The following is a 16,971-nucleotide window of genomic DNA, read 5'->3' on the forward strand; positions in this document are numbered from 1 at the left end:
AAATTCGGATCCATAACTTTGATAAGCCCTGAAAACGAATGGCATATTGACGGGTTTGCATTTGACGCTGTGGTTATTGCATCCCATGTGATATCAAGATTCTGTCGCGGCCAGACAGACTAAATCATGCACTGCAACGCCCAAGAGAAAAAGCAAATCTCCTCTGCCTAAAATCATACATTTCAAATAGATTGCACACATTCTTCTGGAATATGGATGCCTGGTTCGATGCAGGAAGAAAACAAATATAAGCAACACAAGCATATTACACAGTCCGGCTCGGCCAAACCCTAACGCAGCCCCATTAGAACAACTTTCAGAGATTTGCCTGACAAGAAGTATCAACAACAGACCGGGGCAGCTCTGCAGCCTCTATCCTCTTCTCGGAGACCAGCATTTGATCTGGGAACCACGAGAGATCTGCTTGGGCGAGATCGTCCTCTTGCAAGAGGAGCATCGTCGCCAAGGCCTTCCCACAGAACCAGGCTTGCACCATGCCCTCTCCACCGAAGGCAGCACATACCTACTCGGCTTCGGCTGTGGCACCATCCAAAGAGAAAGAAGAAGCAGAGCGATGATGTGTCACTGGCCTAGGCAGCCGTCCTACTCATGGAAACCCGTCAAAGCTAAACGCCATGTTGCCGGTCCACATCGCTTGCACTGGATCACCCTGTATCCGGCCCCAAGACTGCCCGGCAGCTCGAAGATTGCACTCAGGGCACCCGAAAGATGAATATCGATGTACAGGCTTAACTCAGAGTCGGTCGACACGCCTAGGTCGGCGATCCCGCCTCCCTCGGTCTGTGCGAACCCCCCGCCCAGCATCATCTGGCCCTCCAGCAACTGTGTCAGGAAGTCGAAGCCTCTGTCGTAGCTGAAGAGCCACGAGTGTTTGGCGGCCTGGCAGGGAAGCCGTCGCCTGGTGTCTGTGCTGACATCTGTCAGGCGCACTGCGGCCTCGGAGTCCTGGGACCAGGTGCCCAACGTGTGCGTTGGTGTAGTGAATGACATGCCGTGCAGAGATACTGCCCCCGGCCGGTTTCTACTTGGTATCGGGGACCCAAGCTTGATGTGTCATCTTTGACGGTTAACTATGACGGGAGTTTGTTCCTCGACTCGAAAGTCGACCGGAAAGTCTGCTAGCAACCGGGCCAGGATGCCAATTACGAACTTATAAGGCCACAAAGCGTCTTCCGGGCCAGCAATCACGCCTCTAGCGTAGGGAAGATTGAATTCCTGGAAATGATTAGCGCAGACCCGGGATCAAGTGAAAGAAACAAACACACCTTCGGTATTTCCTCCCCGTCATAAGCAGTCCATTCCGCCGATTCATCAGGCATACCAACTTGAAACCGAGCCAATCGCTCCAGCGCCGCCTTCCACGGCTCCTCCCCGAAATACACACTCAGGAACCGCACCTTGCGCGCCTGTGTCTCGGAAGTGAGCCCCCACTCCTCCGCAACGCCCAACATCTCCTTCAGATGCGATAGGCGGAACCGCATCGTCTTGCGCGTGATGTCCACTCCAAAGACGTCCGCCAGCTCTGCGTATTTGTCTGAGGTCTCGAGGATATGACCTCCATTGCGTCCCGTGGCTCCGCTGCAGATACTGCGAACTTCGAGCATCACGACTCTAGGATGAGAGCTTGAGGACTGGGTTTGGATCTTGAGAAATGTACGCGCGATTGATGCGCCTGTGATGCCAGACCCGATGATCACCACATCGGTCTCGGTGGGTAGTGCTGCGGCGGTGTGCTGCGCGAACCGCGGATGCAGGTTCTGGAGTCAGAATGACGAGGTCGTGGACTCATTGGGGATGCCCGGGTCCGAGAAGTTGCCATTCAGGGCATGTTGGCGCTCGGAGGCTGGGATGCCGGGGTCATTGAGGAGCGCTTGCGCGAAAGGCATAATGGTGTATTGAAAGAGCGCAATGAATGACCTATTGTTGGATTGCCATGCCAGATAAGACAGAAAGGTGTAAGCACGCAGCGGTTCCGTTCAGCCTGTCATGGAGCTCTCAAGCTGCGCATTGAAATAGCTGCTCTTGAGAGAGAGGAGAGAGGGAGATAGGGAGGACGTTAACATCATCGCTAATCGGATGCTGACTCTTGGACCTCCCTATTTGGTGCTTGTCCAACCGTCATTGCCATCTTCGATGTAATATCTTCGGTGGCCTCGACGTTATGGTCCGAAGCGAACATGTTAAGAGCCGAGGGGGGGTCGACTTGCTTGGTTTGATGTGCAGTGTGAATAGATCTATGCAACGGAGCTCCACTTAGGATTCGTTTTAGTTGGTTGGGATGTATATTTTGTATCTATAGACTTTTTCATTAGCCTTGCTTTCATCCATAATCTCACCTCAGCAACGTTGCTACCATGTCTGCACGGAGGTCAACATCAGACGAGCTTAACTTACGACCTATAATCCATGGACCATGATCTCGTTGGAGGTCGGGTGTTTCTCCAAGAATTAAATCCAGCTGGAAGACGTGACAACAGAATCTATACAATTTTTGAGCTTTCCTTTTTTTTTGATAGCACCTGGGCGCAAGCATAGACACTTTCTTCGCCTATTGTTGATTATATTACTCAGATGACGTTCATGATCTCCTTTTTCTTCAGACAAGGCAGATCGACCTCGCAACATGCTATACCGATCTGGTAGGTCGACACGGCGGGCAAGTTCCGGTGTGCTGAAAGGAAGTGGAGTCCTCGCGGTGCTCGCTTGGGACTTTAAAATCCGATTGAATCATTAATATCGGCCATTAGTGATGTTGGAACGTATGAATATTCGAAGGTTAGTTTGTTGATTTTCAGTTGTTCGTCAAATACTCGAGAATTGATCTACATTCGATTGTACCTTTACCTCACGACCAGATGGCCGCACCAGTCCCAAAAGAAAGCCGGAATAAAACTGAAGGGTTCAAGAACATGAGGGTTCAGCCCAAACCAAGTGCCATTTGCTGCTGTTCTGAAGAAAATACATGGGCGTGCAAAGTAGAATACATGTGAGAACAAACCAATCCCCATTTGATATCTAAAGCATGGTTGTGTCGAGCCTTTTGATGCATCAAAGTGAAAGGAGAAATGAAACAGAATGGGGAATCGTCCAAGAGCAAAATCATGGACTCGGGGTCCCTTCGTCGTACCGCGGTCCACCGTCATCGTCACCGTATGTTCCCGCCCCAGGTGTGGCAGGGCCGCCCATGGCTGGTGTCGGCGCATCAAAGGCAGCAGGGGTCGGGGCATCGTATCCTCCCCGCTTCGAGGGGCCACCGGGGGTGGGCGCGCTGAAAGCACCGCCAGGTGTAGGGGCACTGTCGGGCCAGGCACCCGGTGTAGGCGCAGAAGCGCCGGGGGTTGGGGCACCATATGCGCCCGGCGTAGGCGCGTAGTTGCCGCCCGGAGTAGGGGCATCGTCGTAATCCCGCTGCTCTCTGCTAGTAGATAGCCCGCCCCAGGCCGGAGTACGGTTGCCAGCATTTGCGCCACCCCAGGCAGGAGTACGAGATCCTGCAGCGAAAGCATCGAATCCAGAACCGGAGTCGTAGGGGGTTCGAGATCCAGAATTCCATGCCGGAGTGCGGTTGCCCACTCCTCCATAAGCTGTGCGGTTTCCCTCCCAGGGGTTCGAGGTGCGCGATCCATCCGCCTTCCACGCCGGGGTACGAGAGCCACTCATGCCGGACCAAGCAGGTGCTACATAATGATTAGCATCTTCACCAACAGCCTCCAGGATCCAGACTTACTCCGTGCGGAGGCACCACCCCAAGCAGGAGTTCTCGAGGAGTCGGCAGCAGCCATCGGGGTGCGACCTCCCTGCCACCCATCTCTCCCAGGAGGGGCCGCCGAGGAGCCGAACGGAACGCGCGGGCCTTGTCCACGGCCCATGCTCACTGGCTGTCTGGAAACAGGACTGCGAAGAGTCAGCAAAAGGAACAGTAGATAACACAAGAAGAAACGAGTACGCACTCCTTTGCAGCCAGAGAATCCCGCGCCACATGTACGTGCTTATTGGATGTGTAAAGCTCAACCTGAGCCAAGGTATCATCGGCATCCCGAACAATACCGACCAAGCCCTTGAAACGACCTTTTCGAATCGTTACGGTCTGTCCAAGCAGCTTGTCACGGCCGCGGCGGGGAGGTGGCATCGCACCGCCGCCAGGTGTCTGCATAGACAAAGCAGGGTTCATCTTGGTCAAATCAGGCCCGGCAGCCCGGCCGCCTCTCGCTGAGACAGTGACGACGTTTGTCGTCCGCACGACAGCAATACCGGCATTCTCAGCTTGAGCCTTGTTGTGAACAAAGAGAAACGAGCGGTAGACATGGCGGATAACCCCGCTCCTCTGCTCTCCGTAAACCTCACGAACGGTATCCCCGAGGCGGATTTCAGCACCATTGCGATCAGTTGCGACTGCGTCGCGGCGGGGTGTGATCTTGTTCGCAATCTGAGTGGGAAGAACATTACGAACAGAACCATTTTGGTCCACGACGCGAAGAGACTCGCGGTCGACTTTGATAACACAACCGACCGTGGCAGCACTAATGACAGGTTAGCTGGATTCTCAACTTTATAGGGAATGCACTCACTCAAGTTGGACCAGGTCGTGAATATCATAGATGCCAAGTTGTCCATCCGCCGTCATCTCCGCAGAGAGCCGGAGATCCTTACTGAAGACTGTGATTTCCTGCATGCTCATGTCGCTAAGCAGGGTGACGGTGTCGTCCTTCACTTGCACCACCATGCCCAGTTCATTTTGATACCGACTGCCCCCGATCACCTTAACATGATCACCCTCCCGGAAGCGTTTGCGGAGAGTCCGTACAGGTGCATCGATCGTCTGTCCGGTCAAGTCACCCTCAGTGACCTGCAATGAGACAATATCTCCTCGTGTGGAGACTGTGCGGCCAACCAGACCCTGCTGTTCACCGCGGTACACCTCCACGGGATCGCCGGGCAGATATGAGTCCTCGGCGGTCGAATTCTTTAGGGTTTCGGCAAGTGAGGCCAGATCCAGGTTTGCGGTTCCATCCTCTCCTCCACGCGCAAACATGGTGACCTCTTCCAGCCGTGGATTCACATTCTTGGCGATCAAGTGCTGCACTTTCATGTCCTTGATGAGGAAGCCATCGACGTAGTTATCACCATGGTAGTTCCATGACTTGCCACCCAGTCCCGAAGTAGCCGACAGATACTTGGCGTGCTTCTTCTTTGCCTCTGCCTCGCTGAACAGGCGCTGCGGAGGGCGGATGGCATTTGCAGCGCCTCGCTTTCGCTTTGCATCGGCTCCCGGGATGCCAAGAGTATCTTCATTCATGCCGTAATCCAACCGTGGAATCAGTCGTACAGTCACATTCAGGCCATTGGTCTCGACCTCTTCAATTTGGGCCAAGTCGCCCTGGTAGCGGCCGCGTTTGATGCGAACCCATCCACCTGGCATTAGCTCCTCCGATTTTTGGACGCGAAGGAGATCCGGCATTTCCTTAACTGGGACCAGGGTCATCTTTTGCGATGGATAGTAGAAAGTGATACCTTCCAGGCCTTCGATGACATCGGCTTGCCTGCGCGCTTCGCAGTAGAACCAGCCTTGCATGATGCTTCCACGTTCAAAGGCTGAGATGATGCGTATAGGGTTTCGGGAACCAGCCGGACGCTCTTCAATTCGCTTCTGGACAGAGTAGACAACCTCCCGTTCTTTTCCAGGCTTGCAACGGCAACCCCAAATGCTGGGATCCTCCACACTGGGAAGGAGTAACCGCTTTGGGACCACGAGAGCATCCGCTGCAGCAGCGCGATTCCGACCGTAACGTTCCTTAAGCATCTGGGCCTGTTTCTCTGCGTCCATGCTTGCATCGATCTCACGCTGACGATCCAGTTCTCGGTGACGGCGGTCGTCGGTCTCGGCACCCACGGGCAATGCATCGAGGTCATCGGGGTGCATTTCCGTGCCAAACTCGGCGAGCTCGTCCTCCTCCTCTTCTGCTTCGTCCTCATCTTCATCGACACCAGCCTCGTCTTCAATGAACGCGGACATGCCGCCCCTTCTCCGCTTGCGAGGTCGACCCTAGAAAACACACAAAGGTTAGTCAATCTGGAACGCACATCCAAGTCACCACGCGATACAAACCGATACTGCTTCCTCTTCTTCCTCTCCCTCCTCTTCCTCTTCCTCGTCCTCCTCGGCATCTTCTGCATTCTCACCATCCTCTTCTGCGTCTTCGACGTCCTTGGCATCGTCCTCTTCCGGCGCATCGCCCTCATTTTTCACATCATCGTCGATAGTAGTTCCTTCCCTCTTGGCTGGCTATTCATCCCCGTATTCGTTAGAGCCAATATATTCACCCAACGTAACCGGCTTGATCATCACTAACCTTGGCATCAGTCTCCTCGGCGTCCGAGTCCTGAGCAGGGGCGGGATTGAAGTCATCATCTTCATCCTCCGAGCCGAATTCCTGGTTAAGAAAGTTGCGCGACATCGTCGGGATTTGTAGGGATCGGGGTATCGATAAGGGAGTGTTTGCGCCGTCTCAGGGAGATCGCAATTTGAAGTAAAGAAGGAAGCGCTGTTGGTTCCTGAAAAAGCATGGGGCAATTTAGAATCCATAATGATCCAAATTAAGACTTGAAGGGGGCCACGTACCTTGTCCCGCGAAATCTTGCAGCGAGTCGCAGGCTGAAGGGTCAAAAGCGTGGACCGTACCAAACGGACCGATCAGGGCAAGCAGCACCTTCAGTCTAAACCAAAGTCTGCCGAGTCCAAGGGATCAACCGTGATGGCAGACAGAAAATGAAACCATGGAGTTGGCAGAGATAGTCCTGCGGGTTTGCGGGCTGCCACCGAGTGCCGCTACCGCTTACGGAGAACACGGTTGCAATCGAATGGCATGAAAGGAGGAAGAATGAAAAATGAGACTCGCCTTGCGGGGACCGAAAGGTTTTTGTATCCCGAGAGAAGGTCAGCTGATGAGAACGAATCTTGAAAGATCGAAGGCGCGGAAAGACAAGCGCGCGTTGAGACCGATGCTGCGTAGTTGGTTTCTCTGGTCACCCCTAGAATATCTCATAGCCTGAGAAATATGGCACCAACATCTGTCTCTTAAGTGAGCGATCTAAAACAACCCCGGGCCTGAGAAGATTTCATACATGACCTAGGCTTGGGCAATATTTGCTTGTTAATAAATCAAGATTATTTGTCCTGTTTCTATTGAAAATATTGCAAAAAGAATATACCAAAGAAGCCAATGTTAGAGTACAGGACAAATATTAGGAAAATGCTGACAATGGCACAGGATATCTAGCAAAAGGGCTCCCACAGGAATGACCAAAAAACGGTCTACCCTGCAATTCAAAACACATCAAAAATACCCCAAACCCACTACAGCTTCATGCCAAACATTTGGTGTACCCGCAAGCTCTGGCGCATGCTCAGGTCCAGCATGATCTCTTCGCTGCCACCAGGAATGGCATAAGCACGAACATCACGGTAGAGGCGCTCAATCTTGCCACCCTGGCCACCACGGCTGTAACTCAGACCACCAAAGATCTGGCTAGCTTCCCGGGCACAGAACTCGAAAGTGGAGGTAGACTGGGCCTTAAGGCCGGCAATGGCACCACCTAGCTTGAGCATAGCCTCGGTCTCTTCCATCGACTGGCACTGGAAGATAATGTTCTCCAGCCAGTTATATGTGGCTTCGATCTGGCGAGCCATGTGGGCCAGCTTCATTCGGATAACCGGGTGGTCGATAAGGCGCTTGCCGAAGGTCTTACGCTTGTGGGCGTACTTCATCGACTCTTCGTAGCAGACTCGGGCAAATCGCACACACTGGATGACAATTCCAATACGCTCGTGGTTGAAGTTTGTCATGATCACTTGAGAGGTAGGGTTAGCTCTCGCTCGTCGACAAACTCCAGGTCACAGTGTCTTTCTCAACTCACCCTTGAAACCCTGGTGCTCCTTGCCGATCAGGTTCTCCACAGGCACCTTGACGTCCTCGAACGTGACATATGTTGTGCCACTACTCCAGACACCTTGGCAGTCCATGCGCCGAGTGCTGACGCCACCTGCCTCCCGCTCAATGAGGAGAACGCTGAGGCCGTTCATGCCGGGCTTGCCGGTTCGAACAGCGGTCGTGAAGTAATCAGCGTAGACGCCGTTAGTGATCCACTTTTTCTCGCCGTTGACGATGTAGTGTTTGCCGTCCTCGCTGAGTTTAGCCTCGCAACCCAAGCTGGCAACGTCACTGCCCGCATCCGGCTCGGTAATAGCCAGACAAATCCGCTTGTCACCGGCCAAGATACCAGGCAAGATACGGTCGACGAGTTCCTTCTTGCCAAACTTCACCAGCGGCGGGCAGCCAATCCCATAGCCACCGATCAAGTTCCAGACCAGCCCACCGCTGCCCGCGCGCGACAGCTCATCGGTCAACAGCATTTCGTGGAACAAGTCCCAGCGGTCTGCCGGCACCGACTGTACTCGGAACTGAGTGTGCTTCTCGGGGAACTTGCCACCCAGCAGACCCGCCAGGTAGCCGCGCTCACCCATCTGCTTGTAGATATGAGCCGGAACATCCTTGGCTTCATCCCATTCGGTGACATTCGGTTCGATCTCGGATTCGACCCACTGTCGGACCTCGTCACGCAGAGCGGCATGTGTCTCATTGAAGTAAGGCGAGGAATACTAAAGCCCAGTCCCAAATACGTTAGTGTCGTTTCCAATGTATAACTATCATAGGCAACATGACTTACTCCTTGGTACCACGACGGATCGGCAAACGGAATCAACTCTCCATAAGGATCCTGAGGCGCGGCAGATGCAGCTGGTGTCGTTGACGAAGAAGCAGGAGCCGGTTTGGGATCGGCCTTCTTAGGGACCGGTGCCGGTGCCGGTGCCGGGGCAGCCTTCTTCGTATCCAGGGAACCAATTTGCAGCTGGCCCTTGTACTTCTTCAAAATCCCTTCATTGTGGTACTTCCAAAACTGTTTCGACGCATCCTTGCCGGCAACCCGTTGGAGAACTAGACGCGCAAAGTCAATATCGGCCTTCGCGGTGGCAACACCGAGCGTGACATACTCTTCTTTCCACCTGGTCGCAAGGCAACTTGTCAGCGGATGTGATTCCGGATACTTGCGATCCCGCACGGGCCGGGTCGCATGGCTTCAGACTTACCAGGATGCTCGTCTTGAAACTTTGTCACGTCGTAGACGTCCTCGTCGATCACGATCCAGAGGCCATCGCCTTTCCCATGCGACGCGACGTCGTCCTTGGTGAATGTTTTCGACATGGCGACTCTTGGGGGTAGGGGGGCAAGGGAGCTAGATGAGAAAGAGAGAATAAGGTATACGGGAGGGAAAGATGTAAGAGGAAAAGAGTATGATTATGAGGTAGTGGTAGGTGGGGGAGAGAAGAGTGAAAAAATGCAGTCCGGGGACCTGGGGTAGATGGAGCACGCCTGATATATAATCCTGGGGCAGTCAGAAGCCCTTCATCCGATATTTTCGGAGGATATTCTACTCCAGGACATGACGATGGATCCAAGCCTCGGAGCCCAGGTCAAGCAGTCCAGTTTTCACATGGAAATGAGCTTATCCACACGCGCTTGCAAAGTCGGCAACCCTCGGCCGCTGATCGGTTCGGTCATCGCCGTATGTAGACGCGGTGATTGGCCTACCCTGCGTCATCGCGGGCGAGCCGAGGTACAAGCCACGTGACCCGTCGAATGTGATCGAGTGACCGTGGATTATTGGAGGCGTGATTGGAGTAGAGCACGTCTATAGAGATCTACGAAGATCAAGAGTGGAAAGGGATCATAACGAGAAAAAGCTTCATATCAATCACACGCGGCCCCGGAAGACCGCTCCGAATAGATCAGGTTAGGAGATAGACACAAGAGCCTGATTAGTCTAGTAATACATCCACCATGCTTCCACTCTACTCTTCCTCCTCCCCTTCCGTCTCGTATGTGAACTCATCGGGAAGGGGTGCATCTTCAACACCCTCCTCATCCTCATCTACCGCCGTCAGGACACCCGCTGCGGCAGCTGCCCCGGCGGCCCGGGAAGGCTCGGCAGCCACAGCAGCCCGAGCTCCAGCCCGCTGAGGGGTCTGCAAAGCAGCGGTGCCGATGGCAGCCTGCAGGCGGTCCTGGAGAGTTTCGGTCGGGGGAGCTGGCTGCCGGGATTCTTTACTAGCCTTTAGCTCGACAGTCTCACGAGGCTCGTCGGGTTGCTTGTCAAGGACGACCACAACACCACCAGTAGGCTATAGAAATAAAGTTAGTCTTGGCTTCATAGCAACAAATAAGCATACTACACATACCCTCTTGACCGGCTCATATCGTGGGTCGGGGAAAGTCAGGTACTTGAGCTGGGCGGGAAGAACTCTCGACATGTTGTCCAGCTCGTACCCAACCTTCTCCCGCTCCGCCTTCTTCTTCTGGCCCTCCCCAGCACCCTTCTCGACCTCCTTGCCTTCTTCGCCCTCGGGCTTGGTCGCGCCCTCCTCAGTCTCCATCTTCTCCGGCAACTGATCGGAAACCTTGGGCGTCGTGGGGGTCTGGTCAATGTCCATGCTCTCTCGTCGTGCCTGCTTCTCCCGGCGCTGTGCGCGGCGCTTGGCTTGAGCAGTCGTGGAAAGCACAGCGGTCTTGACCTTCTCCGGTGCCTCCTCCGTCTTCACATGTTGTTCGGGGGGTAGTCGAAGAGACTGGGCCGAGTGTTGCTGTGGAACTTGAAGTACGGGACTTCGAGTTTCTGGTCCACGCCAATCACAGATGTAGGCGCAAAGCTGAGTGACAGGAAGTGCGTGAAAGGGAACCAGTACCAGTACTGCACAAAGACTGCGGCGCCGACGATGCCGGGCATGTTAAGGTTGCCCGTCTGCGTCTGCAGACTGATTGTACAGTTTCGGCCACCAGCATCGATGATACCCAACGCAACTGCGCAACCGAACTTAGCCATGGCATCCTCGTGACGATCACCGATCATCTTCATCATGGCCTTGCGAAGGCTGGTGACACGAGGGTTCATAGCCTCGTTCTGCTGAGCCAGCACCATGGCGAGCGCAATCAAGGCACCCTGTCGAACAAAGTCTGTCGAGTCCTTGAGCATCGGCTCCAGAAGATCGATGGCCTCGTCGAGACCGGTTCCGGCGCAAGAGATACCAAGCGCCATGGCCGCACCATATCGGACGTGAGGATTGTAGGACTCCGAGAGCAGCTCAACCATACGGGGAACACTCTGGTGCTTCCGGAACAGAATAAAACCCAAGCTCAGCACCGCAATTCGTCGGACGTCGTCGTTGACGTCGCTGACGGCAACATGAAGAAGCTTGCGAACAGCCTTGTTGCTGCCACTGCCACAGTATGCCAGGGCAATCGTCATGATACCACCATAGCGGAGAGTCGAGTCAGGGTCGCCGAGGAGACCGTTGATCAACTCGTCGGCAGCTTCCTGACGTCCGTACATGATCAAAGCCATACCAACAGCCAGCCCCCGAACGATCTTCTCGTGCTGGGTGTCGTGCGCGTACTGAATCATGTCCTCGAGGGCCTTCATATTGCCGGTGCCCAACATAACAAGACCCATGGCAAGGCCAACAGCCTCACCATTCAGAGCTGAGTCAGTGTAGAGAACGTTGCGAAGGTCGTCGTAGATGCCTTCATCGCCAGTAGCCATGCCCGCGACACCCAATCCCAGAGCTCCACCGTGCTGCACCACCTCTTCCGTGGCCTTTTTGAAGTGGTCACGAATGAGATCGACCGCCATTCCACCGTGGTTGGCGTAAATGAGACCGAATGCGTACAATGAACCACCCTGGCTGTAGACGGAGCCTGAGCCTCCCACTCCGGCGATGTGTTCCCGGGGTAGGTACGGCTGCAGGAGTTTCTGGCCTTGGCTCAGGTTGCCACGGTGAATCACACCCAGAGCAGCAGTAGCTGTAAACTTGGACCAGTTAACCGCCTTTCCGAGCCACTCCAAGTTGTCGCGGAAGAACTTGTCGTGTGTGGTACCAGCATGCATGAAGGCGTTCGAAAGCGTAACTGCAGTGTGGAAAATAGAGTTGCGTGCCTCAAGGCTATCACGGATCTTGTTCAGAATCGCAATATCGGCCTTGTTATTCCGGTATAAGAACTCCAAATTCAACTGAATTGTTTTCTTGCCGTCCAGGATCGCAAGGATATTCTTGAATGCGGTACGCAGCTCGTCAGGGAGATCTGCACCCTTCTCGCCTGAAGGTCGGGAGGAACTTGACTGATTCTCAAGCAATGGATCCGACTCCCTGGGCTCGCCCTCACCCTCATTGTCCTTTTGCTCGGCCTCGGCCTCGGGCACAAGCTCGGCAATTTCTTGGTGAACTTTTTGCAGGAACTCCTGGGTGCTATTGTCGTATAGGTCGAAAGAGATCTGGTAAGCAACTGCTAGAGATCGCGCATCACCCTTCTCGACTAGTTGGCGGAGAATGACAGATGCCATCGAGTGCTCATTAAGATAAACCACGCATTTCGCAATCGAGAAGTAGTCCGGTGCAGGGATTTCGTTCAGGAGCTCCAAAATGAGCTTCAGGATCTACCAACAAGAAGAAAAAACAATGATTAGCAAAGAAAATTTCATATCAAAGGGTGCCAAAGGCAGACAAACCTCGTTGCGGAAAGCCCGTTCTTGTACGATGCCCATACAGATGTCCAAAACATACTCCAAAAGTTCCTCGCTTCGACGAGATTCGCCCTGCTGCTTTTTCTCGTCATCGCTGGCTCGGATAATGGCCATGCGGAGCACATCCAAGCTTTTTGCCTCGATCGCGATACCGATCACCTGGCGATAGCGCTTCTGGTGGAAACACTCCTCGAACAAGCGCTCGATCACGGTCTGCAATTGACCCTGAACGCCACGTTGCAACACAAGCGGCGTTTCGGCGTGTTGAAAACTGGTATCTTCGCCGCCGGGATGGGCGGCGTCGACGCCAGGAAATTCCTGGCGCGATAGCAAGGATTTCGAGGGCAGGGCGGATTTAGAGAACGGGGTGATCGGGGAAGTAAGGCTTGCGGATGTGCTAGTGGCGCCATCGCCGGAGGATGGGAACGCAGTGTTCAGGTTGGCGGGCTGGTCACCGGCGGCAGGCCGTTGGGTGGCAGATAGAGAGATGAAGGTATCGACGCATTTCGCTGCATGAAAGAGACATAATCAAAAACCAAATTCTACAAAAATTGCGAAGAGGGCTCGATCCACTCACCGATGATGGTTTCCTCGAACTCGCCACCATTGTCCAGCTTAAACAGCTTTCCCGCGCCCAGGGCAAGAACCATACTCTCATTATATTCCTGGAGATGATAATATACCTTCGCCGCAACCAAAGCCGCCAGTTCGCGTTCTGGAAATGATTCATCTTCGTAAAGAGCCTCACTGGGAATCGGGAGTCAGCACACGTTCCGGGGGATCCGTCGGGCTCAGCGGGGACGAGATCCAAAGCACAATAGTCATCGGAAGCTCGTCCACCAGTGGAAGAGATACTCACATTTCGGGAACGGAATTGACAACTTCTGTCCAGAGCAAGTCGATCTGGGAATCTAATGACTTCAACGCAAAGACCTTAAGCTCTGGGTCAGGCTCCGAGAGGAAGCCAACCAGGCCGGCGGCCGAAACAAGTCCGACCATAGTTATTGTAAGAGACGACGTGCGTCACGATCCACTGCACAAGGCGCAATCTAATGACTGCCGCGTTGCTGGGGTTGATGGAGCAACGTCGACGGGAGGGAGCTTGGGGGAACAGCAAGGCAGGCCCCAACGCGAAAACAGGGTGTAAAGGGAAAATCAGGAATCCCTCGTTATGAGAATAAGACAGGAAATACAGAAAGAGGTAAAAGAAAGAACTCGAAAATGGATGAAGAGGACGTGCGAATGGAAGCTGAGAGCAGACAGCAGAAGCTTTGCAGGCGCGAGACCAACGTCGACGGACCAAGCTGACTGTACGCAGTATCACGTGACCGCACCAGGTCATCGGGGTCCGCAGGCCATCATCTGGGCATCTTTTGGACCGGCTGACGATTTTCCAATCCGCCTGCTGGGGCGCTTGTCGAGACATGCTCAATACATAGTCTCCGCGATCCCCCGAGGGCGATCTGCGAGCGAGTATTACTTATTCACCATGTCTACTATTCTGCCGTTTCGGGACAAACGACTACCTCCGGTGCCAGCAGCAGCAACGTCCATGTATTATCCTGATCCCCTCCTCCATGTGGAACGGCAGGCAAAACACATCCAGAACAACCTCCAGGCTCTCATTGATGCGCAAAGCGATGGGCTGCTCTCCGGTCTTGCACGGCCCCAGTCCGACGATGCTTCGAGTGGAAGCTTCACACCAACATCGACCAAAGCTGGCCGTTCTCAGTCTCCATCCACGATTCCAGCTAGACGGTCTGCACCCAAAAAGATTGGGCTTCTCTGTGCACGAGAAGGCATTTTCCAGTCAATCTATGATCTGTTGAAGCTCCGTGAGGAAGAGCGAGAGATTCTTTCGTCCCAAACGGACGAAAGGGACAAGGCGCTTCATGAAATCCAAGGCTTTAACTCCCGACGGAGTGGACTCGAGGAAGCCATTGCCACGATCCATAGCGACCAAGAGAATCAACACTCCAAGCACCTCCAAGAAGAGGCTCGCAGCCTCGAGACTGACATTCATGAACTGGAAAACAGACTATACGAGATGAAAGCTAGACACCGTGGTCTTGTGAACAAGATCTCGCATATCAACAACTCGGTCGATGCTAAATTATCTTCCTACACGGAATCGTTGTCTTTGCTCCAGTCAGATATTCAAAACTACTTGCGCGACCCTCCGGTTCAACCTTTGCCACGGACCGCTGGCAAATCCACATTCCATTCTTTGAATCCGCAACGACGCACACTTGAGATGGCTCAGGAGCACTGGAATACGGAACAAGCAGACCTGCAAAGAAGGCAGCAAAAGGTAGATGCCGAAATTCTGGCATTAGAGGAAGGGGGCGGAGTATGGAAGCAAGTGGTGACAGACGTTTCCGGTTTTGAGAAATGGTTAAAGGCCAACATGCGACATTATGTTCAGATGGATACATCTGCGACCGGGTCGAACGGGGCTCAGGTCCCCAATACCAAGCAAGAACTGATCAAGAACATTCTGGAAGATCTCGAGAAGACAACGCGCCGCGTCGAAGCCCATCTAGACCTTGCCGAGGCCAAAGATTGGAAACTCCTTGTTTGTTGCATTGCGGCGGAACTAGAGGCATTGCGGGAGGCGCGTGGAATGCTTCTTCCTGCCTTTGGCTTGCCTGCGCAGGAGGATGCGCCTTCTCCCAGTTCGCCAGCTCGCGGTGAGCCGCGGGAGGATCATTCGGACTCCCATACAGATCCGTTGGGGAATGACAACCCAGATCCGCCCGCCGGTCTTCTGAAGGATGGAGATGCTCCCATGGATGCTACATCCAGATCGGACGAGGAAGATGACGAGCCAGACCCGGCATGGCTGCTACCTGAATCTTGATAGACCTGGGAACGAGTGACGACATGCAAATAGCGATCAAGTAGACAATTTTGTACAAGAATCATGAAACCATCGCCAAGTTATTTCTGGTCGTCTGGTCATTTTTTTTTCTGGAAACATCCAGGGATTTATTGCGTAGAGAAAGGCTCCAACAGAGTTGACCTCAAATTCATGGGGCGGAACCATTCAACTGCCACCAACCTCTCTTCTCTTCGAAGGGTGAATGGAATACCTCATGATGGACCTTTCATCCCCCAGTTTGTCATTTATAATTCCCTCGATCCACGATGGAAGCAAGCTAGAATGCCGCGTCTATCTCCCCACGGGACAACAAAACATACAATCGGCGACCGGGCCCATCCGCGGCGCCATTGTCGCCCACCCCTACGCGCCTCTCGGGGGATGCTACGATGATCCAGTCGTGGGTATCTTCGGTGGAGAGCTCTTGAGCGCAGGATATATTGTAGGGACATTCAATTTCCGGTATGAGCACCGATGCCGATGTCCATGATGGTTGATCGCAACAACGTCGCTAATAGATTCCATCTATATAGCGGAGCTGGACACTCCGAAGGACGGACCAGCTGGACAGCAAGACCCGAACTGGGCGATTATGTATCGTTCTACGGGTTTATGCTGCAATATCTTAAGTATCTGAAGCATGCATTTGCAGTGAACAAGAATGACGGAGATGATGGCTTGAGTCTATCCCAAATCGCCCAAACCACTGGGGACAATGAAACACCCCAGATCCATCTCATCCTCGGCGGATATTCATACGGGTCACTGATCGTCTCGCACGTTCCAACCCTGGAGGCCATGGTTGAACTGTTCCGACCAGCCGCTTCTCCAAGCAAGCCCATCGGCGAGATCGCCAGAACCGCGAAGCAGATTGCTGCCTGGTCGATCGACCAACTCCCGATACCCAACGCCCCAGCCCTGCCCGACGACCCTTGGCTCGGGTTACAGACAGCCACCGTATCCTATCTACTTGTGTCACCTCTGCTGCCCCCGATCAGTCAGCTCTTGACAGTCTTTTCCAGCCTATCGCTGAATGTGACCGTGGAGACCTCCCGGGGCAGACATGTTGCTTGTCCCCGACCCGCTGACCAACTGACCACCCATCGGACACTGGCGTTGTTTGGGGACCAGGACAACTTTACCTCCGCCCAGAAACTGCGGAAATGGTCAAGTGAGCTGGCGCATGTGCCGCATAGTCAGTTTCAGTGGCGTGAGATTGATGGCGCGGGCCATTTCTGGCGAGAGGACGGAGTAGAGTTGCGGGCAAGACAGATACTGGCCGAATGGCTCAGTTCGATACGATAGTCTGGACCTATAGACCCATTTGCCTTGTTTATTGCATGGCCATAATGTCATCTCTTACAACAAAGGGACACCAAATTGACCCCCAGAGTGCCTGACGGCGATTGTGGAGACTTCACATGTAAAATAAGATAGGC

The 16,971-nt window shown here is 53.8% G+C and overlaps 6 protein-coding genes across 6 annotated transcripts; 2 read left to right on the forward strand and 4 right to left on the reverse strand.

Moving 5' to 3' along the window:
• Positions 1-603: 603 nt before the first annotated feature.
• Positions 604-2,200, reverse strand: NUU61_005370 (FAD dependent oxidoreductase; the record flags this gene model as incomplete). Its single annotated transcript, XM_056655952.1, has 4 exons — positions 604-1,025; positions 1,086-1,236; positions 1,287-1,778; positions 2,138-2,200. The coding sequence occupies 4 exons, from the start codon at positions 2,198-2,200 to the stop codon at positions 604-606; spliced, it is 1,128 nt and encodes a 375-aa protein (XP_056511565.1).
• A 920-nt stretch (positions 2,201-3,120) lies between these two features.
• spt5 (transcription elongation factor spt5) lies at positions 3,121-6,476 on the reverse strand (the record flags this gene model as incomplete). The annotated part of the gene is made up of 6 exons (XM_056655953.1): positions 3,121-3,698; positions 3,749-3,915; positions 3,972-4,541; positions 4,590-6,064; positions 6,128-6,304; positions 6,372-6,476. 6 exons carry the CDS (start codon positions 6,474-6,476, stop codon positions 3,121-3,123), a joined length of 3,072 nt encoding a protein of 1,023 aa, XP_056511566.1.
• Positions 6,477-7,375: 899 nt separating this feature from the next.
• Positions 7,376-9,281, reverse strand: NUU61_005372 (putative acyl-CoA dehydrogenase; the record flags this gene model as incomplete). The annotated part of the gene is made up of 4 exons (XM_056655954.1): positions 7,376-7,869; positions 7,936-8,677; positions 8,746-9,071; positions 9,167-9,281. 4 exons carry the CDS (start codon positions 9,279-9,281, stop codon positions 7,376-7,378), a joined length of 1,677 nt encoding a protein of 558 aa, XP_056511567.1.
• Positions 9,282-9,928: 647 nt separating this feature from the next.
• On the reverse strand, positions 9,929-13,650 carry NUU61_005373 (proteasome regulatory particle base subunit RPN2; the record flags this gene model as incomplete). Its single annotated transcript, XM_056655955.1, has 6 exons — positions 9,929-10,258; positions 10,316-10,717; positions 10,741-12,564; positions 12,637-13,160; positions 13,229-13,398; positions 13,511-13,650. 6 exons carry the CDS (start codon positions 13,648-13,650, stop codon positions 9,929-9,931), a joined length of 3,390 nt encoding a protein of 1,129 aa, XP_056511568.1.
• A 490-nt stretch (positions 13,651-14,140) lies between these two features.
• On the forward strand, positions 14,141-15,511 carry NUU61_005374 (uncharacterized protein; the record flags this gene model as incomplete). The annotated part of the gene is made up of 1 exon (XM_056655956.1): positions 14,141-15,511. One exon carries the CDS (start codon positions 14,141-14,143, stop codon positions 15,509-15,511), a length of 1,371 nt encoding a protein of 456 aa, XP_056511569.1.
• A 238-nt stretch (positions 15,512-15,749) lies between these two features.
• NUU61_005375 (uncharacterized protein) lies at positions 15,750-16,837 on the forward strand (the record flags this gene model as incomplete). Its single annotated transcript, XM_056655957.1, has 2 exons — positions 15,750-15,994; positions 16,066-16,837. The coding sequence occupies 2 exons, from the start codon at positions 15,750-15,752 to the stop codon at positions 16,835-16,837; spliced, it is 1,017 nt and encodes a 338-aa protein (XP_056511570.1).
• Between the last annotated feature and the right edge of the window lie 134 nt (positions 16,838-16,971).

The sequence above is a fragment of the Penicillium alfredii genome, assembly GCF_028826965.1.
Source record: "Penicillium alfredii strain IBT 34128 chromosome Unknown utg000007l_segment0_segment0, whole genome shotgun sequence".
Lineage (NCBI taxonomy): Eukaryota > Fungi > Ascomycota > Eurotiomycetes > Eurotiales > Aspergillaceae > Penicillium > Penicillium alfredii.